Here is a 24,881-nt window from a genome sequence, read left to right as displayed (position 1 = left end):
TATTCACGTTGTTTTGTAACCAATTTCTAGACTTTTTCTTCTTGTAAAACTGAAACTCTGTCCCCATTAAACAGTTCTCCATTCTCCCCCCACAACCTCTGGCAGCCACTGTCCTACTTGTGTGTCTATGAACTTGATTCATCTAGGGACCGCACGTAAGTGAAATCACACAGTATTTTGTGTGTGTGTTTGACTGTCTTATATCACTTACAGTGTTCTTCCGAGTTGTAGCATGTGTTAGAATTTCCTTTTTTTTTTTTTAAGATTTTATTTATTTATTTGACAGAAATCACAAGTAGGCAGAGAGGCAGGCAGAGAGCGAGGAGGAAGCAGGCTCCCCACCGAGCAGAGAGCCTGATGCAGGGCTCAATCCCAGGACCCTGGGATCATGACCCGAGCTGAAGGCAGAGGCTTCAACCCACTGAGCCACCCAGGCACCCCTCCTTCTTTTTTTTTTTTTTTAAGGTGAGGAATATTCCACTGTTATTCTTCTGCTATATTTTCCTTATCCGTTTATCTGTTGATGAACATTTATGTTACTTCCACCTTCTGGTTACTGTGAATAGTGGTGCTTTGAACATTAGAGCACAAATATCTATTTGAGTCCTTGATTTCAGTTGTTTGGGTAAATATCCAAAAGGGGAATTGCTGGATTATATAGTAGATCTATAAAAATAGAGGAAACACCAGACTGTTTCCATACTGGCTGCACCATTTTACATTCCCACCAGCAGTGCATGAGTGTTGCAATTTCCCCACATCTTCGTCAACACTTGTTTTGTGTGTGCATGTTAATTTTGAAGTAGCTGATGGGTACAATAGCTCATTGTAGTTTTTCATTTGCATTTCTCTAATGAATAATGATGTTGAAAACCTTTGCATATGAGTATCGGCCATTTATAGTTCTTTGGAGAAATGTCTACTCAAGTCTTTTGCCCACCTTTTTTTTTTTTTTTTTTTTTTTTTAAAGCAAGCTCCATGCCCAGCATGGAGCCCAACATGGGGCTTGAACTCACGACCCTGAGATCAAGAACTGAGCTTAGGTCAAGAGTCAGATGCTTAACTAAGTAAGCCACCCAGGTACCCCTTTTGCCCATTTTTAAATTGGGTTGTTTTGTTTTTGTTATTGATACGTTATAGGAATTCTTTATGTATTCTGGATGTTAACCCCTTAACAGTATATATTTTGTAAATACTTCCCCACTTCTGTAGGTCACTTTTTCATTGTTGATCTTATCTTTTTATGTGTAGAACTTTTGAAGTTTGATGTTGTCCAATTTATCTGTTTTTACTTTTGGTGCCTGTGCACTGTCGAATTTTAATAACATATAAGCTCTAAAATAATTCACTTACAAAACTTAGGCTGTAGTAAACAATGTATTATACATGGATGTTAATTCAGGAAATTCCTAGTTACACAATTGGCTCCCCAGACACATGGATTTAGCACATGTTTTTGTTTCCAGAGTAAGTTTGTAATGTTTTTGGCATTATTTGAATTTGCTTTGGGGATAGTTACTGTCTCCAATCTCTAGGGCAATACATACTCCTATGTTTACACAGTAATTTCAGAATAAACAATGATAGTATAGTGATTGTGAGGACAATGAAATGAAACCCTTTGTGATTCAACCATTTTGTGCAACCACTTATAATTCTTATTTGGTTTAAATTTTATTTAAAAAAATTTTTTAAAGATTTTTCCATTTATTTATCTTGGAGAGAGAGAGAGGGAGAGAGAGAGTCTCAAGCAGACTGTGCATTGAGCACAGAGCCCAATGTGGGGCTCCATCCCAGGACCCTGAGGTCATGACCTGACCCAAAACCAAGAGTCGGACACTCAACCGACTATGCCACCTGGACACTTTATTTGGTTTAAATTTTAAAACATGCAACAGAATGCCAACCACAAGGGGTAATATTTTTGATAAGTGCAAGTCTTACCTTATACTTGAACTGTTTTACTGAATCTGCATATTAGCATGAATTGGAAATTTATTTTTTCATTTTGTCTCTTTTTAATTTAATGGTCAGTACACTCTAACGTTATTCATTATTACAACAGGCAACTACGTAAATGTAAGTTTAAAAAATGCATTAATGTCATTAATTATAATCCACTGTCTTTCCCTTTTTTGATGGTAATATTTTATTTTTTATTAAACACTTTATTCTTTGCTGGCTTAAAGCTCAATAAAATAGCAAAAAAAAAAAAAATAATAATAATAATGGCTGGTTTTCCCAGCCATTATTATGTTGCATTTAACGTTCACTACTGAAAATAAATTTTAAAAATGATCCTCTCTAGGGTGTCAGATACTGGAGATATGAGGTATCTAGATGTGTCCAGGCTGGGAGAGGGGTGTGGGAGCTACAAGTAAGAGGTGACACTGTGTGGTAAGTAGGGATGTCTTTGAGGGCCTGAGGACTGCGGGAAGGAGTTTGGATTCTCTTCCAAAGGCATCTGGGAGGCTCTAGGGGACCAGCCGGGGGAGGAGTGCACTGTGATCTGTGTTGACTATTCCGGCTCCCGCGTGGAGCTGCGTGGCCTGGCTGGGGCATTTTGGGGAAGCCAGGAGTAGGATCTGCCCTCCTCTGGTTTTGGTACCATGGAGATGTCTGAGGGCTCCCTCGTGTGTTCAGCCAAGGGCTGCCAGTGTCAGGCTTCGTGGACTGGGTTGACACATGTAAGCCTGAGCTTCCGAGGGGGTCTGACAGTGTGGAGCTGTGGTCAGAGTGCTTGGGGTTGAAGGAAGCCAGGGACTGAGGATGAAGGGCTCCAGCAGCCCACAGGAAGCTAACTGGCTAAAGTAAATGACCACGGATTCTGATGGAGGATGAACGTGGCAAGTGTGAGACCTTCCCGAGAGTATATGCATGAACAGAAATCAGATCCACAGGCAGGCAGCTCGTCCACACATTGATAAAGAAGAGCAATTTCTATAATTAAATAGTGCCATTATCTTACATGCAATGATGTTTTGGAAATCGTTTTGCAAAGGCTGGAGCCATTCCAAAGCTCCCAACCTCTTTCTTTTTCTTATTTTTTTACTGAAATGCTGAGTGTTCCAGCTCAGAGACCCACGAAGGGGTCATGTTGTGTCCCCCCTTTCCTAAATTCCCATGACCAAAACCTAGCTGCAGACTCGTGCAGCAGGGAAACCACTGGTGCTGTGGTGGGTGGCCAGAAGTATGCTACACGGCAGGCAGACTCAGCAGGAGGGGGCTCTGAAATACATACTTCTATGTACTCTGATGATAAAGGGGAAACACAGAAATTGCCAGAGGAGAAGCAGAGATAAAGGGAAACTTAGAAATTAAAGGCTTACTTCAGTCAATTGCAATATGTGAATCTTACTTGGGTCCTGATTTTTAAAACACAAACTATGAAAAAAAAATGACAGGAGACAGTTGGAAATTTGAACTCACTGGATATAACTGAGGAATCATTGTTAATTTCTTAGATGTGACAATAGTATTGTGATTGTGTATATATAAAAGACTCCTCCTCTTTAAGAGATACACACATTGAAATACAGACGAAATGATAGGATCCCTTGGATTTGTTTCAGAACGACATGGGTCGGAGTTTGGGGTGATCTGCAGAAGGCATGGGATTGGCCATGGATTGTGGTCATGGGACTGAAGGGTCATGGATTTCATTACACTACCCAATCTACTCTTGTGAATGTTTGAGATTCTCCACTGCAAAACTAAAAAAAGAAATTCTTGCAAAAAGGTGGTGGATAGGCTCTAATATGACAACATCCCATTAGGGAAAAAGTTACTGGCATTTTATTTTCTTGAAGATTTACTTATTTCATTTTAGAGAGAGAGAGAGAGAGAGAGAGAGAGAGAGAAGGGGCAGAGGGAGAGGGAGAGAGAGCATCTCAAGCAGACTCCCTGCTGAGTGTGAAGACAAAGTGGGGCTGGATCCCACGACCCATGAGATCATGACCTGAGCCAAAATCACAAGTTGGACGCTTAAGTGACTGAGCCATCCAGGTGCCCCTTACCTGCCTTTTAAATTATCCCTCCACTCTTATCCACTCAAGGAACAAGGCCCTTTGATTGGGCCAGTCTATTTTCCATATTGTCTAGTGCTTGATCATATCCCAGTTAAACAGGGAGAGTAGGCCTTGGGCTCTGAGGCTTTGGTGGGACACCGTCTGTTTGTAACTTGGTGGTATCCCTTTGTTTCATTGTATTTATTTTTTGGCTACTTCTGTTTTTGCAACCGATACTGGTTTTCTATTTACAGAAGTGACAAAGTTTTCTTCTTAAATACATGTATGTAAACAACCTCATTTAAAGGCAAATAGTACAGAGGTGCCCAGATGGCTCATTCAGCTGAGTGTCCAACTCTTGATCCCAGCTCGAGTCTTCATCTCAGGATCATGAGTTCGGACCCTACACTGGGCTCCATGCTGGGCGTGGATTCTACTTTAAAAAAAAAAAAAAAGAGTACAGGTGGTACTCAGTTATTGTAGGATTTTTTTAGGGTGGGGGGAAATGACAGAAGTATGGGAGGCACTGATACCAGTCACAGGAAACATTTCTTTATTTTATTTATCATGTGGACAACCTCTAACACAAATCTGAGGTCCCTTCCATGCTGGAGGTTCTCTGTGCCTGGAGCAAGATGGTCTGCTCAGGGCCGCCATCTCCTTGAATTTCAGATAAAGCACTTGACACAGAGAAGGTGGGCCAATGGCAGGCAGTGGAAATGGATCACATAGAGAAGGTTGGCTGGCAGAATGGACCCCAACCGGGCCCAGACACCATCCATTACTAGGTTCATAGTGGGGGGGACAAGTATAAGGACAATGTAAAGGGGAAAATGTTTTATCCATCATTTTGTTGTTTCCCATTGGTTGTTTTCTCCTGGGGGAAATTTCCTGACTGTCAGGGGGTTGGCAAGCTATGTCTACCCAGATTCTTTAAAAAAAAAAAAATTTTTTTTTTTTTTTTAATTTATTTGAGAGAGTGAGAGAGAGCTCACAGGAGTCTGGGGAGGGCAAAGGGAAGAGGGAGAGGCAGACTCCCACCAATGGTAATGTCTTGCAAAAACAGAGGAAAATACTGCATTCAGAAAACTGACACGATACAGTCAAGATATAGAACATTGCCGTCACCACAATGGTTTCCCCCATTGAGCTTCTGTAGTCACATCACACCCAGGCCCACTTGGGCAGACCCTCACACTTGGCAATCACCCAGAAGCTCGCCATTTGTAGAACTTTGCCTCTTCAAGGATGTTGTATGATTGCAGTCATACAGTATGGAACCTTTGGGGATTGGCTGTTTTTCCCCGGAGAGTCATCTGAGGTATCCATGTATCATTAGCTTTCTCCTTTACTGCCGAGTAGGACTGCATGGGATGGGTGGACCACAGTCTCTTTAACCATTATCCGTGGAAGGACCTCTGTGCTGTTTCCACTTCAGGGTTACTCTGAATAAAGCTTCTATGAACATTTTATGGACAGCTTTTACTGGTGAACATAAATTTTCACTTTTCTGGGCCAAGAGTATGTATGTTTGTTTTTAGTGAATTGTCATATTTTACAATCACAATATTTCACCCGTGGAAAAAAACATGTTCCTGATTTCAGTAATCACAACATCTGGAAAGATGGGGCACAGCAACTCATGATCCTAATGGCCAGAACACTCCAGTCCCCTCATGGCCTGCCTAGTCCCTTTCTCCTGGTTGCCAATTTAAGTGGGCAATATTGGAAATGATGAATTTATCTCTCTCTCTCTCTCTCTATCTAGATATATCTATATATCTATAGGTTGATATATCTATATATAGATATATCTATATCAATCTATATATATAAGTACAACCAGGATGAAGTGCTTATAGATATATTGATCTAAAGATATATCGATCTATAGATATGTATCTACATCTACAATTTCTCTGCTCAAGCAGAAAACACTGGTTGCCTATGGGGAAGGGCATCTGGTTATACGACAGTGAGTGGGGGTCACTGTTACTGGGAGCCCTTTGTGGCCTTTTTAGTTTAAACTATCTGTTACTCAAAAATGAATGAAATGTGAAAACAAGAACACTGAAATTTCTTCATGGATCCCGCCTCTGGTGCTGCTTTCCCCATACTGACGTCTCTGTTTCTTCAGAGAAGAGAACCCATTGGAATTTCACCCTCCTATAGCACCTGGTTCTACACCGGGAAAGCCCCGTGGCCCTGGGATCTAGTTCCTCCTAATGCACACGTTCCCTGGTCTGAGATCTTAAGGCTTTGATCCCAAAACATACCCAAAACACATCCAAAAGCCCAATGACCTCTGGGAGGCAAGCACACACATGTGCACCTCTCTGAATCCCAGAAAGGTTAGCGGCCACCTCCTCCAAGAAGCCTTCCCAGCCTGATTGAGATTCAGCATCTTCTTCCTTGTCCTGCAGTGGCATTAACGTGTGCCTTTCTGGTTACAATTCAATGCACACTTCCTGAACCTTTTACTAGAGCTGGGCTGGTGCACTCTCGCCCCACCCCTTTCCTGACCTCCCACTAGATTCCCCCTACCCCCCACTCTCTGTGCGTGCAATAGGTGAACATTTTAGAGGCACTGGTGCATGTTGTGGCCTCTGAACCCACGGCTCATGCAACTCAGGACAAAGAGCTCCACAAATCATAGAGCACAAAATGTAGACTGAATTTAAGAGCTAAGATTTCTGCATGCAGAGGGATTCAGTGAAGCTGAACTGAGGGGAGAGGGGGCAGAGTGTGCTCTGTCAGTATTGGCCCTAAATCCACCCTTTGGGTAACCTCTCTAGGACTTAGAGAAGACAGCAGATGTAGCACAGAAAACAGGGGCTTTGGGATCTGAGAGCCCTAGCGCTGCCCTTCTTGTTGGGTGGTCTTTGGGCCACTTAGTCTGTTTCCTCCTGGAGGAATGGGGATCATAAGTTCTCTCTGGCAAGGCTGTGTGGAGGTTAAAGTGGGAGGAAGCACCCTGCCGGCCTTCAAGTGCTTCAGCGGTTCGCTGCTGCTTATGGTACCGGTTTCCTCTTCTGTAAAGTACGACCGGGACGAAGGGCATCTCGGCACTCCGCATCCCAGATTTCCGAGGTGCCTGTCCCTTTGCGTGTTGACGGTCAGTCACTCTGACCGAGCGCACTGTCATGGTCACGGGAGCTCGGCGGCCTCGTTTGCCCTTCTCCCAGGCCCGGCTCAATCGCCCAAGGCGGTGAACAGAGCTGAATGAATGACTGCACGAACGGCTGGAAGGCTCCACACTGGAGCCCAGTAACAGCCAGCGAGTTTGAAACCACGGGGTGTGAGCGTGGAGACCAGAAAACTGCGCAAGGATTCCCCCGAGGTCGAGGGGTGCCCAGCAGGCGCGCGCCCTAGCCCCTCATTCCGAGCCGGAGCTTCGCTCGGGCTCCGGCCCCATCCCCCACGTGTCCCGGGGCGCGTGCCCCATCTCATTACCCCCCCCTTCCCCCGCCCGCACGGCGTGGCCCAGGGCGCGCGCGCTCCAGACCCTCCCTCCGCCCGGCGTGGTCGAGGGCGCGCGGGCCCGGGCCGGGGGTGGGGTCGCCGCGGGCTCGGCCCCCTCAGTTCCCGCGCTCGGGCCCCGCCGGGGCCCAGGAAGTGGCCCTAGGCCGCGGCCCTCGCTCCGCCTCCTCCCTCCCGCGCTTATCACCTGCTGGCCCGGCGCACGCGGGCGGGGAAGGAGGGCGCGAGGGGGAGCGCGCGGGCGGCCAGGCGCCGGGTCGCCGGAGGTGAAGCGCGACGAGGATGGCGGCGGCGCGGGGCCGGGGGCTGCCGTTGCTCCTGCTCGCGCTGTCGGTGCTGCTGGCGCTGGGCCTCGCCGCCGCGGCGGCCAAGCTCAACATCCCCAAAGTGCTGCTGCCCTTCACGAGGGCCACGCGCGTGAACTTCACGCTGGAGGCCTCGGAGGGCTGCTACCGCTGGTGAGGCGCGCGGCCCACGGCCAGGGGAGGGAGGGAGGGCCCTCGGGCCGGGGAGGCCGGCGGGCGGGAGCGCGCTGCAGGTGCGCCGGCGCGTGGAGAGCGCGACCGCAGCTCCCGGGACTGGTCCGGCGGAGCCTGCGGGCACGCGCGGCTTCCGGGCCGGGGCGGGCGCCGGGGGTGGGGGTGGGGGCCGGCGGGGCGGCCGGGCGCGCCCCCAGTAGGCCCGCGCGCAGCAGGTGCGCCGGCGCGCGCTGCCCGGACACTCGGGCGGCGGCCGGGCGGTCAGGGCCGGCCGGAGCGACCGGCCGCGGCTGACTCGGCGGCGTGCTCGCGGGTTGCAGCCACCGCGCATGGCGCCCCCTGGGCCTCCGCGCCGCTCGGGCTGGAAGGCAGCGGGGCCTGGCCCGCAGCTAGCTGTTTGTGGTTTGTGCGCCAGGAGGGGCGCAAGAGTCCGCCTGACAGGAGGAACTGCGTCCGATGCTGCGGAGGGCCCCGGGAAGGCCTTACCAGGAAAGGGGGTCTTCAGGACTTCCCCTGTAGGGAGAGGAAAGCACTGGAGCGCCGGGGATGGGGGGTCCACGTGGTCTTACTTCCCCTTCTTGTCCAGGATTCCGGGGAGCCGGTGGTCGAGGCCCTAGTCTGGAGACGCAAGTGTCTTGATTTTGTCTAGTGATGGGGAACTCATGCCCCGTACGGGACTGGTGTGGGAATTGGGTTTGTGGAGAAGCTTGAAAGCCATGTGTGGGGAAGACTCCCTTACGATGTTCAGCGTCTTTGGGAGGAACAGAAACCTTTGATGAAAGGTGTTGCGTAGGAAATCCTAGAGGCCCATTTTACAGATGAAAAATGAAATGCAAGGAATGGTTGGTGATTCACCCCACGTTGTCCAGGGTGGGGTTGGGGCTTTTCCCGACAACTCCCCTCCTGGCTTCCTGGGGGGTACTCAGGAATTCTACATTCATTGTGTGGCGGTGGGATCTTGGAAACCCCAGAAACTAATGAAACGAGAGGCCTCCCTGCTCCCCCTTTTTCCGCCTAGACAGAGAGACCTGGCTAGGCCCCTGGCTGGACAGGGTGATGTGGTCCAGACCTTCTGTCCAGCAGATTGAGAAGAATGCAGCTTTTACTCTTGCGGGCTGGAGACATCCCTGGGTGTGACTGAGGCCCCACCCACACCTCACAGCCGCACCTTGCTACAGATGGAAGGAGACTCTCTTTGCCTCTCCCTTTCTTTACCTGTTTGATGCCTGGGTCAGTGTTGAAACTGACCGAGGTGTCTCCACTGTTACAGAGAACCAAATGTGTGTGTGTATGTTTCAGGTCTGTTTGCATATCAGTTTGTGCATATATGCAAGGAGCTCAGAGGAGCATTCTTCCTCAGTAGTATTAGTTGAGGCTATTTATTTTCAGAAAGTCAGCCTTCTGAAATAAGGTCATGCTCTGTTAGCCAGTTGTATTTTGGGTTTAGTGCATTATGCACCTGGAGGGGTCTTGTTCCTGGCTGGGTATCAGAGGCTGAACTTGGGCTTAGGGTTTTCTGTATCCTTGACTAAGGCCTTGCCTTGTGTGGGATGATGAGCTGTTTAGTCCGTACTTTCAGGATATACATGCTCGTTCTCTGGCTCCACTCGTCTGTCCTTCTTGATATATGGGCAAGAAAGAGGAAGCCGGTTATTAAAAACAGCTGCCTTCAAGTGAATCCCTTTGGATGTATTTGCAACTTCCTTTGAGATTCTATAGCTGCACTTTTTTTTTCCCCCCTGAAGTAACCTTTTTTCCCCCCTCCAAGTATGTTTTCTTTTCTGAGAGAGTCTGGTGGTTTTTAATTTGCTCGTATAGCTGCTTAGGAGGAAGGGGGGGGAGCAGTCCTAATTTCTTATGCATCAGAGAAGTGCTAATACCTTATAACTTGTTTTGCATCTGATCCATAATTTTTATTGCAAATGTGTGACTGCTTAGCTTAAGCGTCTCCTCAGAGGTGTTGTTATTTTCCCCTTCACAGGAAAATCTCCCATCAATCAAGCATCGAAAATACTTATTTTTAGTAGTGCTGCTCCTACTTGAGGCCTCTGTTGCTTTAGTTTTTGAAGAATCTCCTCTGGAGATTTTTAAGAGTTGGCAAGCAGACAAAGCTATGTAGCCTCAGTTACCTAAACCTGGGAGGAAAATATCCTCTTCATCCAAGAAGTTCATCCTTAAGTCTGAGATGAAGACCAAAATATAAAAAAAGTTAAAAGCCTCCTGGACCTTGGGGGAATTTTTGCTCACTCCTTTGAATTGGGGGCCAGGCTCTGAGATGACTGAAATCACGGCATGTCTCAGTCAGTGGCTCTAAGCTCATTTTTCCCGTTTCTTGATTTTAGGGCATCAAATAATCGGACAGTTTTCGGGCCCTAGGAGCCTTAGAGATCCATGTAGTCTGAGCTACCCACATTGTCCTCTGAGCCCCTGAAAAGGAGGGGCTCTGCGTGATATCCCGTAACCACAGGTGGCCCCCAAGTAACAATGGTTCCACTTAGATTTTTCAACTTCACAACGGTGCAAAAAAGCGATGGGTGAATGTAGAAACCATACTTTGAGTATGGCTCTTTACCCAGGCTGGCGACATGCAGTACACTTTCCCATGACGTTGGGCAGGGTCAGTGGCCACAGCTCCAGGCCACGGGATCACAGAGTCAGCCACCAATACCCTTACAGCCATCCTGTACTCCTACAACTTTCTGTTTTTCACTTTCAGCACGGTATCCAGTAAGTTACATGATACACTCCGCACTTTATTATCAAACAGATTTGTGTTAGCGGATTCTGCCCAACTGCAGGCTGACGTCAGTGTTCCCAACATGGTTAGTGGAGGCCAGGCTCCCACACCAAGGGGAGGGGGGTTGGTGTATTAAAGGTACTTTCGACTTAATGATTTAAAAAAAAAAAAACATTTTATTTATCTGTGTATTAGAGAGAGAGCACATCAGGGGGAGGAGCAAGGAGAGGGAGAAGCCGAATCACAGAGCATGGAGCCCAATGTGAGGCTTGATCCTAGGACCCTGGGATCATGTCCTGAGCTGAAGGCAAATGCTTGACAACTGAACTACCCAGGTGCCCCTCGACTTAACGGTATTAGGTTGGGTCTTTCGGGGCCTAACCCAGTCACAGGTAGAGGAAGAGCGGTGGTGATAGTCTCTGGGTTGTGTGGAAGCTCACAGGGACGCCCCTGTTCCCACCGCATTCAGGGACTTGAGACCTCTGATACATTTGCTGGATGCTGATTGAATCCTTCCCATTGCATTGCTGGTTATATGAGACAAGTTTCTTATCCTTTTTTTCTATTTTGTGTTACTGAAAGTGTTCATTAGGTCTTTTTTTTTTTTTAAGATCTTATCTTTAAGTTGTCTCTACCCCTAACATAGGGCTCGAACTCATGACCCCTAAAATCAAGAGCTGCATACTTCGCCAACTGAGCTAGAGCCAGGCAGGTGCCCTAGGTCTTTTTTTTGTTTTGTTTTGTTTTGTTTGTTAAGGTATCCTTTTATATACAAAATGACATTACATGGAAAATTGAGAAGGTAGAGAAAAAGAGACATATACCATAATCTTTCAACTGTAACAGGGCTCGTCACCGCTTGGGCTTTCTTCTAGGCACAGCTTTTCGCCCTTGGAGCTTGTACTTGGTGTTTGGGCCCCTCGGTACCCTGCTCCGCCAACCACCAGCTCACATTAAGACTCAAGTATTTTTCTCCGGTGCTTCGTTATCTTCCTAAGCTTTAGGTGTCTGAGCACCATTCTGCTTGGTAGCTGTTCCATCATCTGCCCGTGCCTTTCCCTGTGATTTAAGTCCCAGGGTGTTTTGGTTTCCCCAGTGCACTGCCTTGTCTTGGAGAAAGTGAGTGTCTTCGGTTGGCTTTCTGGTTGGGTGTGTGTGTGGGGGGGGTGTTGTGCAACCTTCTGGGCCTTCAGGTGAAGCAGGCCTCTTGGCCGGGGGTATCTGACTGGATGGTTAGGGGAGGTGGTTGGCCTGGTAAAGGGCATCCTCCAACCCTCACTGAAGTGCCATGCCCAGAATTCCCCCCCCCCCTTTCCTGCTCTGGAAGTTCTCCCCAGGGCACCCCAGAGCTGCCTGGAGTGTCTACCAGGCTTGGTCCTGAACCAGGGTGCCCTTCTCAGTCGTGGGGATAAGGATTCTTGGGGAGGCAAATGGGAGCCCTTCCGGCTGCATGGGTCCCCACTCGGTAGGCTTGTCTTCAGTGTGTGTTGTGTCCCACACTCCTCAGATCCCCCTTGGGAATCCATGGGTTTGAAAGAGCCAGTAGTCCTTCTGTCCTTGCTGACCAGTAGCGGTGCGAATCCAAGGCCAGCAGCACCTCCCTCCCTGCCCCCCCCCCGCCTCGTGGAAGGAAGCAGCGGAGTGGGCCCCATTACAGCCTGGGGAAAGTGGGAGAGAAAGGGGGAGGGGGAGGGTTTCCTCTGGCTCTTCCAGAAAACCCCTCTACACACCAAGCCAGGCTGGAAAGTCATCCAGCCTGGCTGTCTTCTGCTCAGAGGAGGCAGGAGAACCCGGGGAAACTGGAGAATCAGGCACTATCATTAGAATAAAAAATTTACACTGTGAAAGCTTAACCCCAAAAGTGAGTTTAATTCAGCCGGAGGCCCATCAGTGCTCACTGTGAGGACCTATCCTGCCCAAATGCCCTGGGGAGGCTGGTGGGGGGGCAGCACTGATCAGCGATGACAGCTGGGGGTCCACTTTCCAGGTGAGGAGTATTTGTGACTTAGAGCTAATTCAGGCACCATTCTGGTCCTGGGTCATGGGATAGCAAAGAAGCAGATGGCACTTCCCTGGAGCCTGGAGCTGGCTGGGAGGGTTCAAGAATGAACCCAGGTGAAAGCCATGGCTGCGTTTCTTGTGGCAGTAAGTCTGCGATGGACATAAAACAGCAGGCCGTGGGGCGCCTGGGTGGCTCGGTGGGTTGGAGCCTCTGCCTTCGGCTCGGGTTATGGTCCTAGGGTCCTGGGATCGGGCCCCGCGTCGGGCTCTCTGCTCCGTGAAGAGCCTGCTTCCTCCTCTCTCTCTGCCTGCCTCTCTGCCTACTTGTGGTCTCTCTCTGTCAAATAAATGAATAAAATGTTTTAAAAAAAAAAAAAAAACAGCGGGCCATGAGGCTTGCAGAAGACGGTGGGGTGTGGTTTTGGATGGGCTGGCCAGGAGAGCCCTTTCTGGAGCTGACCTGGGACCTGAGCGTGTTCCAGCCCAAGGCAGCAGCCAGGGCCTCTGGCAGAGCTCGCCAGCAGAGCAAAGAGAAGGCGTGCCGGTCGAGGGGAAGGGCGAGGTTAGAGAGGTTGGCAGGGCCAGGCCGTGTGGAACCTTGTGGGCTGTGGTGAGGAGGCAGGGAGGGGCTTGCCCGGGTCAGGACTTGGGCCGTGGTGGCCAGGGACCAACTGGCTCTCAGGGCCTTGCTCTCTGCTCTGCATCTTCCGTGAAGGCCGCCTGCAGGGCTGCTGGGGCCTTGCTCAATTCCCTCCCACGGCCTATAGCGGGAGCTGCCGCAGGCAAGTGTGTGTTGACTTGAGCTGAACTGGTCCTGGGTTGTTTTCTTCCTGCTTCCTTCGTGGTCTGCGCTGCCAGCCTCTCTGGGTGGCTTCGTCCCCGCAGGCCTGCCCCTGCCGCAGAGGTGCCCGAGTCCGCAGGTAGATGGTGGGGGGCTGTGCTTCCCTCTGCCTCCACCCACCCACCCCTGTTCTTCGTGCATCTCACTTCCCCTTCCTGGACTCTCGCTTTCTGGCCTGAGCCTCCCACATCCTTGGGTTCCCCTGCCCAGCTCCTGTGACTGTGTTTTGAGGCGCGAGGAACGCCCCGCCACAAAGCAGCGGGGCCCCAGAGCTCCCAACGGACACATAGTGTGTGAGCGGCCCTCGTGTCACATTGGGAATGGGCGAGATTCACCCTTTGGAAATCCACTGTCAGTCCTTTAAGTCCTCAAAATTAAAGCTTATTTCTAGCCCCAGTATGCTATTCACCTTTTTTGTCTGTTGGCTTTTTAAATCGTGATGAGATACACATGTAAAATTTACCATCTTAATCATTTGTAGGTCCCCAGTTCAGTGGCATGAAGTACATTGTCCCCATTGTGCCACCCTCAGTACCCTCTACCTCCAGGACTTGTCCATAACCCTCAACTGAAACTCTGTTCCCATCAGACAGGAACTCCCCCTCTGCCTCCCCCCACGGCCCCTGGAAATCACCACCGTTCTGCTTTCCTGAACACCTTTGAATATTTGCCTGTCTCCAGAGAGCGGGCAGATGGGTCCAGAATCTTTGCAGGCAACGGTGCCCCCCCGCAACCGCCCCCCCCCCCCCCCCCAGAGTCTAGCAAAATGGTTTTGTTTCGTGTTGTTTTTATGGTTACCTGAGATGTATGGCAAATGATAGGGCTTTCCATGTACACTAGCGATACACGGTTTCCTTTTAAAGGACTTTTTCTTTAAAGAAGCATCTGTTTAAAAGAAAAAAAAATGAGAAACAGATAAGATACAAGGCTTCGCTGGCTGTGACTAGACCAGGAAGGGCAGCATAAAGAAGGGGGCCTTAGTGGTGGGCAGATATGGAGGTGTGTGGCCACGGGAACCAAAATAGCAGAACCAGGGTTGTTTTTTTTTGTTTTATTTTTCTGTTTTTTTTTTTGCTAATCTCTTGGTATTATTTCCCCCAGTTGATCCTAAAAACAAAACAAAACCCTTTTTTCGGTAAGAATGATGACTCATGGCAAAATTGGGGAGCCAGGGATCAGGAGCCGGCGATTAGAAGAGCCACGTTCAAAACCGGGTGGCTGACCCCAGAGCCAGCTTGATTCTGGGGTCGGCCAGTGGTTGGTTTAATAAAACCAGTGACACTTTTCAAAAGCAGTGTGAAAGATACAGGTGGGATAGTGATTCAGGAGAGGGTTGAGGCCATCTTCTGACAGAATCTGGGAGCCCAGGCCCTCCCCATGGGCAGCCCCTAGGTAGGGGCCAGAGTCCTTTGGCCCTGTTTCGAATAGTTGTGCCTTCAGCACAAGGGAGTAGGGGAGTGTCCGGACCAGGGGTCCAGGACCGGGCTGGACTAAGCCGTTTTTCTAGGCATGTGACCTTGAGCTGGTGACTTAATACCTGTGCGGAGGTCTCCTCAGGTATCAGGTGGTTTTTTGTTTTGTTTTAGTTTTAAGGAGGCTCCCCACCCAACGCCGGGCCCAGCGCAGGGCCCAAACTCACAACCCCGAGATCAAGACCTGAGCCCAGATCAAGTCAGAGGCTCAACCAACTGAGCCACCACCCAGGCGCCCCCCAAATGGGGGGTTTAATAGGATGTTCAAAGCAAATGAAACATTTGGGGTGCGTTTCACTCTGTGCCTGTCAGAGAATAAGCATCTAGTAAATACAAGGGGTTTTTTGTTTCTTTTTTGCTTTAAAAAAAAAAACAAAAAACAGTAGTCTGAATGAAATCAAGCAATAAGCCTTAAAGTATTCAGTCAGGGGTGTTTCTTTTGTCTAGACTCTTCTGACTATATGCAACAGGAAACACAAGCCAAAATAGTTTAAATAAAACAAAGGAATGTTGCATTGGCTCCCCAAAACGGAAGCCCTGGCAGAATTTGTTTCCCACTTCTGTCCTGCAGGGGTTTACATGATTGTCAGCAGGACCCGTGTTCTCAGTCCTCGTGTCTCTGCTTTGGCCAGGTGCTCTCCTGGGATCCAAGGTCACAGGTCCAGCCATACAGTCCCCAGAGTCAAGTCTAGTGGGGCACAGGCCGCATTGCCCATTCTGGCTAACTTACCTGGGCACGTGCCAGGGTCTGAGCCCCTCTCTGGTCAGGGGAACAGAGTCGACTGGCCAGACCGCAGCCTTCTGCCTTCTAGTGTTGGGAGGAGTGTGAGCATTCTGGAGCCTTATGGTCTGAGAGCAGAGGAGAGGCAGCACCCATGGAAAAGCTGGGTGCCATTACTGAGAGAGGCAGATAGAGGCTGGGCAGCCAAAATCCAGCACAGGTCCCCTATCGGCATGATATCCTTGCCTCCTGTTGCATTTAGGACATTTGGTAAAATTAAGTTTATAATTAAAAACCTTCTCCTAAAGAAAATTCCAAACCCAGGTGGCCTGTTTGTAAATCCTATGAAACATTTAAGGAAGGAGTAGTACAAGGTTTTTGTTTTGTTTTGTTTTTTGTTTTTTGTTTTTTGTTTTTCTGTAAACTCAGGAAAGAGACAGGAGCAGTTATTTCCTAATCATTTTCATGAGGCCAACTTTCTGCTGATTGCAAACCAGATGAAAACATTATAAGAAAAAGAAATCCGTGGGCCAAAAGCACAAACTTCTTTTACGAAATAATAACAAATCAAAACCAGAAAAATATTAAAAAGAGGGATGAGTCATCATGACCCACCAGGGTAAATCCCAGGAATGCAAGGTTGGTTTAATATCAGCAAGCAGTGTGGGGCACCTGGGTGGCTCAGTAGGTTAAAGCCTCTGCCTTCGGCTCAGGTCGTGATCCCAGGGTCCTGGGATCGAGCCCCACATCGGGCTCTCTGCTCCGCAGGGAGCCTGCTTCCTCCTCTCTCTCTCTCTGCCTGCCTCTCTGCCTACTTGTGATCTCTGTCTGTCAAATAAATAAATAAAATCTTAAAAAAAAAAAACAACATTAGCAAGCAGTGTAATTCACAATATCTGTGGAATTAAAAGCAAAGCCATGTAATTAATTGTCCCCATAGGTGCAGAGCAGTCAGTGCCTATTCTTGATAAAAATCTGTAGCAAACTAGGAATGGAAGAGAATCTATAACCCGATAAAGGACATCTACTGGAACTCGTACCAGACTCTTGTGCTAGGGGCGGGGGGGGGGGGGGCAAGAAATGAACGAGCCACAGGCTCTGTGCTCCCACTGTCTCTGAGGGAAGTCAGACGAGAAGAGGGTCGTTGCTGAGGCATTGCCTTGAGCCACTTGGGCTTGCTGATCCTTTTGCCTTGAATGCTTTTCTCCCAGATAGTTGAAAAGCCAACCTCTGCCTCTCTTTCAGAGTTATTTAAGGCTGTATTCATATGTCACCGCCTCTGATAGGCTTCCTCTGACCCTCCTGCCTTTCCATCCCTACTTTATGTCTGTCCCTAGCCCTGTTGTGTAAGATCCTATATTTACGTACTTTTTTTTTTAAGATTTTATTTATTTATTTGACAGACAGAGATCACAAGTAGGCTGAGAGGCAGGCAGAGAGAAAGAGGAGGAAGCAGGCTCCCTGCAGAGCGAGAGCCCGATGCGGGGCTTGATCCCAGAACCCTGAGATCATGACCTGAGCCGAAGGCAGAGGCTTTAACCCACTGAGCCACCCAGGCGCCCCTATGTACTTGGTTTTTTTAATCCTTATTTCCCACTGAGACGTACGCTCCATGAAGTTGGGGATTAATATGTATTTTGTATTTTGGTGTATCCCCGACACTTAGTACATGGAATATGGCAAATGACCCAGTAAATATGGATTCAGTGAATGAAGGAAGGAATGGTCCTCCCCCAAAGAGGACCAGTGGGGCTGTGGGTACTGAGAAGAGAGGGGAGGGGGAGGCTTGGGGATGAGTCCATGGAAGAGTTGCCATTGCAGTGGGAGAGCTTGGTGCAGGGCGGGTGACGTGGCAGGAACAGCAGCAGCAAAGGAATGGAGAGCCGGAAGTGAGAGCAAGGGGGAGGGGGAGGGGCGGGCTTCCGAACAGAGGTTAGACGCCAAGTGCAGTGGCTTGGGGTCTTGCCAGCGGTGTGGCCTTGGGCCAGCAACCCTGTCTCGGGCCTGAATCTTTGCTTGTGGTTCTGAGGATATCTGCCTTAGGGGATGGGGGGGTGCCGTGGGGGCCCTGACAACAGGGACCAGGGGAAGGGGGTGGACAGGGTGAGGCATAAATGGTCGCAATATGGAAGGACCTGCATTGTCTGCCTGTCTGCCTGCCTGCCTGCCTTCATTTATTTTTAAGATTTTATTTTTAAGTAATCTCTACACCTACCTGGGGCTCAAACTCACAACCCCGAGATCAAGAGCCACACATTCCACCAGCTGAGCCAGCCAGGTGCCTGTCTAACTTTCTTTAAAAAGCAAAGTTCTTGTGGTCAGAATTGCACCAAAGACCCCTCCTTTGGAAACCTCCTCTTATTTCCTGATCTTGGGAGCTTACTATATACAAGCCCCGTGATGAGAACTTTGTGTTTTCTACTCCACCTAATCACCCCAATCCTTTGCCGCAGGAATTATTTTTATTCCAGTGTGTAGAGGAAGAAACAGAGACCCAGAGAGGTTAAATCGTTTGCCTAAGGTCAAACAGCAGGTGTCACCCCAGTATCTTAGGACATGTAGGACGTACCCTTGCAGCAAGCAGACTGCCCCAGATGAGAGAACAGAATGAGGCACGTCACCGGCACCTAGGGCTGCTTACCAGACTGCACCGGGGACTCTGGGGAGCCCTTGGAGCCTGTCCTGTGGGCCCTGGGCAGAGGGCGGGGGTGCTGGTGTTGGGAGGGTGGGGCAGACCTGCTGAGCACCAGCTGGGAGGTACAGAGGAACCCCGGATGTGCAAGCTGGAACACCACAGATCCCTTCTGCGGAGTGGCACTTAATTTAAACTGGGGGGCAGAGGCAGGCTCTTCGGCAGAAAAGTCATGTGAGCTAGGACCTGTTTCTTTGGCGGAACACGATGCTGTATGCAAACGAATTGGGCTATGGTAGCAGGGACCTGGCTTCCGTGGGTGGCAGGTGACACTGCGGCCATCTCAGCTGTCCGGCCCACATGCAGACCTGCCTCCGGATGTCATTAGTGCTTGTCTGTCTCCAAGCCCTGTTGTGTCCCGGCCTCCGACTCCACACTCACCCTTCCTGAGGATGCCACATGCTGAGGATGCTCAGGATGCGTGTGGCCCCTGTGTTAGCTCCCGTGGCACACGGTGCACTGTCCCTCACAGGGGACTGACACAACCAGAGAGGGGGCTCCCTGGTGTGTTCAGAGCTGCCAGTACTGCTGGGCAAGGCTACGTGGTCCTCGTGTTTCTGGACACCTTGGAAAATGGCAGCGGATAGAGTAGCACCAGAGAGAAGGTATGGCTGGTGGGCGAGGCTCAGGCCCTCACACTCCTGGACCCCACAGGCCCCCCACTGCCAAACTACAGACACTTCCTGCCACTCTAAGGCTTGGGCCTTTTTTTTTTTTTTTTTTAAATGTCTGACCCATGTTGGAATTCGCTTTTTCCTACAAAATGGCTCACTTTTTAGGATATTGATGTTGTCATCAGTATTAACATGCATGAGTGCACGAGTTGGATATGTTTGTTTTTCCTCAAATGCTTGAAACTGAAAGAATAATAACGAAAATCCATTAAGAGTCCAGGAAGAATAGTTCATCTGTGTATCCTCTCCAGTGTTGTGTGTGTGTCCCTCCATGGAGAAGACACAAAGTGGGAGAAACATCTGACCTGTTGTTGCACAGACCTTCCTGTGACCCCTGGCCCTGCCACTTACAGTGGCGTGGCTCTGGGGAAATGGCTGCCTCTCTCTGAGCCTCGGTTTCATTGTCCCAGACAGGCCTGCCGGAGGATAAGCAGTCTGACGGACAGACGTATTCATCCCTGGGTGTGACACGTGGCGGGAGATTCCCTTTGCTGTCTTCTGGCCTCTTCCTGTATTAGTAAGGATTCTCTGGAGAGACAGGACCGATAGTATATAATTTTATTATATATAAAGAGATTCATTAGGAGGAATTGGCCCATGTGATTATGGAGGCTCACAAGCCCAAAGACCTGCCGGGCGTGGGTGAGCTAGAGACCCAGGAAAGCCCAGGATATAACTCCCATCCAAAGCCTGGCAGGCTGCAGACCTGAGAAAAGCTGATGTTTCAGTTTGAAACGTCAAAGGCAGGTTCTGAAGGCAGGAATAAGCCAGTGTCCCAATTCAAAAGTGTTCAGGCAAGGGAAAGCCTCCTCTTACTTGGAGGAGGGTCAGCCCTTTTGTGCTATCAGGCCTTCAACTGATTGGGTGAGCCCACTGACATGGAGACAATCTGCTTTACTCAGTCCACTGGTTAAATGTTAATCTCACCCAAAAATACCCTTGTAGAAACACCCAGAATAATGTTTGCCCAAGTAACCTCTTGGCCCAGTCAAGGAGACACATAAGATTAATTATTATACTCCCTCAGCGCGCATGCGCACACACACACATATATATTTTAAATTTTTTAAAAAAGATTTTATTTACTTGAGAGAGAGAGAGAGAATAAGCAGAGGGAGGGAGAGGGAGAAGCAGACTCCCTGCTGAGCTGGGAGCCCGATGCAGGGCTCCATCCCAGGATCCCAGGATCACGACCTGAGCTGTAGGCAAACGCTTAACCAACTGAGCCACCCAGGCACCCCCATATATATATTTTTAAAGTTTTATTTACTTAAGTAATCTCTCCCCCCAACATGGGGCTTGAACTCAACGACCCCGAGATCAAGAGTCACACACTCCTCCAACAGAGCCAGCCAGACAAGTGTACCATGCTTTTTATGCTAATCAAAAAAAGGTCCCTGGAGGTCTCAGCATCAGCCAGATGTGAGGTGCTCCTGCCCATCATCCCGTCTCTTATCTCCTCTGGCACTCCCTTTCTCTGTCTGCCTGGCTTGACGTGATTAACAACTATGTCTCAAGAATTACCTGTCCTCCCTCTCTGGGAAAGGTGATTCATCTCTTGCCAGATCCTGGAAGCAGAAACATTCCAGAATTGCATATGTGTGGCCAGCTCTTCCGTGCCCAGCCCCGGGGCCAGCCTGACTCTTTAGGAGCATGTATCTGTAAGGTGTTCTGAGCCCACCTGGAGAGCTGTAGAATGCAGAGACCCCACTTCTGTGTGGCTGGGAGGGGACTCGAACTGCAGAAGACACCCAAATTTGGCTTTGGATCACGTATGTCCTGGCCCTCGGCATGGCCTTTAACTAGTCTCCTCTTCTTTCTGAGCCTCGGTTTACTTCCGTGTACAATGAGGAGGGCACAGCAATAGTTCTCTTAGGTTATGTCCGCTGTTGGGGAAATGTTTTTATTTAGAAGTTGAAATAGTACAAAAAAGAACAAAGAATGATGTAATGAATACCGATACTCGTACCATCAGAGTTAGCCATTGTCAACAACTTCTGTCCTTGTTCCTTGTCTGCTGCTCTGGCCCCAGGTTTTCACCCCTACCCGCCGCAGTTTCTGGTTGGACTTTGAGTCCCGACAGGACCTGCCTGACAAATTCCCGAAAAACACTTTTGAATGTGCTTTTTTATCTGTCTTCCACTTGAACCTCACCGTGACCTGGGCACATAAATTGCCGGGTTCTGTGGCTCTTTTGTGCCCCTTACAAGTACGCCCGAAGCAGGCAGGCCTCAGGATGTCCCAGAAAGATCAGGTAACTGAAAAGAGCCCTTCTGCTAGTTAACAAAACCACCACCCAAGGCTGTCCTAAGCTGTCCTGTAGGGGGCTGTCAGGAGGCCTTCCGGCTTCAGCTGTGGCCTCCTGGAGCCCACAGAGAATCCGTGGGTGACACCAGCGGGCTGGTATGGGGGTGGGGGGATGTGTCACGCTCTGCTCAAATCCTGGCCGTCTTCCATACCTGCTGACATTCTGGCATTTTCGCATTTCTCATGAGGTGCTCTCTGGCCTGCCCAGCTGCCCCATGAGGATCGAGTGTGGCTCCCGTTACCCCAGTGTAGCCGAGGCCCGCAGGTGCAGGGACTGGCGGCTGCCGTCCCTGCACGAGATCCCACTGTCTTCTGGTTTGGACACGGGCCCCAGAATGGGGCGGGCACCGTCCTTCCAGGCAGCCTTTTTTTCTTATCTGAAGGCTTAGCACCCTCACATCAGCCCCAACTGTGAAGAGGGGAACTTTCCCAGGAGGCACTAAGAGCACTCCGTGGCCGCCGGATCCCATGCTGGTCCTTGGCAGAGAGCAAAGGATATCCCCAGGACAAGTGGTGAATTGAGAGTCATGTTTGCCTCCCTGGCTGCCCACCTGCGGGCCAGCCCTCAGAGCTGGCCATCCCCTGCCTTCGCCACTCTCCTCGCCTGGTGATAAGGGCCTGCAGGACAGCTGGGCCAAGTGTCGGGATGTTGACATCTGGGATATGCTGGGTTGTATCCCAAGTCTAGTTAAAATTAACTCGCCGGTTACTTTATTTTTATTTTTTGAATTTACTTATTTGAGAGCCAGACAGTACAAGTGAGAGGGGAGGGGCAGAGCGAGATGGAGAAGCAGATTCCCCACCTAGCAGAGAGCCCGGAGCCCGACATGGGGTTGGATCTCGGGGCCCCGGGATCACAACCAGAGCCACAGGCAGATGCTTAGCCAACTGAGCCACCCAGTCATCCCCCACCATGATTACTTTAATATGGCTTTTTCATAGGAACTTGAAAAACAGGGATGAGTTGGTGGAGCCCAGGATTTCTAGGGCAGCGACGCTGCTCAGGGTCAGGTTACGGATGGTGGCTTATTCGCAGACTGTACAGCCTGGAGAATGAACCCCCACGTGAACTGGAGGCTCTGGGCAATAGTGATTTGTCTGTGGGCTCCCCCATCATTGCAAATGTGCCCTCCTGTGAGGCATGTTGACAACGGTCAAGACAATGTATGTATGTGTGTGTGTGCTGGGGGTGTGGGTAGAAAGTACCGGAAGTCTCCGTACTTAGCACTCAATTTTGTGCGAATCCCAAACTGTGCTGAACAATATTCAATTCATTTCACCTGTTAAACTTTTGTTAACAAGGCCTTAAAAACCGATAAATGGGATCTGCCTTATTTCTCTTGGACGGGGCTGCCTTGAGGGCTGCATCTGGATGTAACCTAGCTAGGAGGGAGAGGTGTGCTGAGGCTAGCAGGGCCTCTCTGGGGTGGCTGCGGAAGGGTTGGGGATGGGGGGGGGGAGGCGGGAAAGACCGGCCTCTCCAGCTTGACCTGATCTAGCTCCATTCTTCTCTGCCTCTGATTAACTCACGCTGTGCAGCAGCGGGAGGAGAGTTGGCTGCCCCTGTCTCATTCTTGAGACTGAGATTCAGAGAGTGGGGAAGGGTTTTCAGCCCAGACCAAGAGTCCCCATGTCTGGCTGCCAGGGGCCGTTGAACGTGAAGTAGACCACACTGTTTCTCAAATGTAGAAGCGGAAAATAGGAATTGTCTTTTGAAATAGACCTTACTTATTATTTTTTTAGAGCAGTTTCAGCTTCATAGAAATTAAGCCAAAATTACAGAGATTTCCCATATAGAATCCCCTGCCATATTCCCCACTGCTTAACATTTGTTGTAATCAGTGAACCTATATCCACATGTCATTGTCACCCAAAGTCCACATCATGGCTCTACTTGACGTCATACATTCCGTGGGTTTGGACAAATGTGTAACAACCTGTGTCACCATGATAATATACAGAATGGTTTCCTGCCATAAAAGTCCTCTCTGCTCTGCCTGTTTATCCATCCTTCTATTTTTTTTTTAAATTTAAAATTGTGGAATAACTTTAGATTTACAGAAAAGGTAAAAACGTAGTACAGAGACCATCTTACACCCTTTCCCCAGCTTCCCCTAAAGTTCATGTGTCACACAACCAGGAACCTTGGTCAAAATGAAGAAACCAGCTCTGGTGAATAGTCACCAACCTCTAGACTTTTCGCAGGTCACAGTTTTCCCATGGAGGTTCTTTTTCTGCTCCTAGACCCTGTCCGGGATCCCATATTACTTCTTTGTCCTGCCTCCTTGGTCTCTTCCGTTCTGTGTGAGTTCTCTAATTTTTTTGTTTCCATACACAGTTCTGTGTGTGTATACGTGCCCATGTGTGTGTGTGTGTTTTAATGGCCTTTGAACACTACTTTAGAGGGGCTCTGGGGTGGCTCTGCCTTCAGTTCAGGTCATGATCCTGGGGGTCCTGGGATCGAGTCCCATGTTGGGCTCTCTGCTCCGTGGGGAGTCTGCTTCTCCACCTGCCTCGTCCACCCCAGCTCATGCTCACTCTTTTTCATGTTCTCTCAAATAAATAAAATCTTTTTTTTTTTAAGATTTTATTTATTTGACAGAGATTACAATCAGGCAGAGAGGCAGGCAGAGAGAGAAGAGGAAGCAAGCTCTCTGCCAAGCAGAGAGCCTAATGCGGGGCTCGATCCCAGGATCCTGGGATCATGACCTGAGTGTAAGGCGGAGGCTTTAACCCACTGAGCCACTCAGGTGCCCCTCAAATAAATAAAATCTTAAAAGGAAAAAAGAAAACTATGTTAGAGTCGCAGAGCTGCCAGCAGCTAAATAGAGTGCGTTTTCAGCATGCTGTGAGGCTCATTGCCTCTCATCACCTCCTCTCACCTTCTTATCTGCATACGCATTCCTGTCCCACTTTGTTGTCTTTCCTTAGTCGCTCACATGCTCTTTTCTCAGAAGAAATCCCACTGCAAGGAGACCACGGTGTATTTCCTCGGGGGCTGGGGGTTCCTTCCATGATAGTGGGCGAGCTCTGTGTTCTGAGTATGTTCATGGAGGTGTTGATCTGGGCACCCCCCAGCTGCTCAGCGTGGGTCTGTGATGTGTGTGCCACGCTGTCATCCTTAGGTGCATATGGTGGGACCGCTGTGCCTACCTGACCCTGGGAGAGGCTCTTGGTGACAACCCAGAAGACTTGGAGAGGTCTTTTGGGCTCTGTTTCACACCATTGCTTTTTACAGCAAGCGTTTTTTTGTTTTGTTTTGTTTTGTTTTAAACAAGTTTCTTTCTGAATACTCCAGATCAATGGTGTTCCGGGGCTGGGAAGGAAGCAAAGACGGGTAGTTCATGCTGTGTTCAGGCCTCTGTGCTGAGCACAGCCCCTAGGAATGAGTGCTGGATACTCTGCACAGAGGACACCCCTTCCTTGGGTCCTGGAGTACACCGTAAGCGCCCTGAAGGCAACACCTCCTT

The 24,881-nt window shown here is 49.5% G+C and overlaps 1 protein-coding gene across 2 annotated transcripts in view; it reads left to right on the top strand.

Annotated features, from left to right (window-relative positions):
- The first annotated feature begins 7,650 nt into the window (after nt 1–7,650).
- Nucleotides 7,651–24,881, top strand: part of NUP210 (nucleoporin 210) — a 103,950-nt gene continuing 86,719 nt past the window's right edge. Inside the window, exon 1 of one of the 2 annotated variants that reach the window (XM_047743603.1) lies at nt 7,651–7,945. In XM_047743603.1, coding sequence (XP_047599559.1) covers nt 7,770–7,945 — 176 coding nt within the window. In that variant the 5' untranslated portion in view covers nt 7,651–7,769. The remainder of the gene's footprint in view (nt 7,946–24,881) is intronic. The other variant, XM_047743605.1, reaches the window with a different exon arrangement.

This window comes from Lutra lutra, chromosome 1 (assembly GCF_902655055.1).
Source record: "Lutra lutra chromosome 1, mLutLut1.2, whole genome shotgun sequence".
In the NCBI taxonomy this organism is placed as follows: Eukaryota; Metazoa; Chordata; class Mammalia; order Carnivora; family Mustelidae; genus Lutra; species Lutra lutra.
Note: the sequence above shows the minus strand (reverse complement) of the source record. Positions and strands in the feature narration are given on the sequence as shown.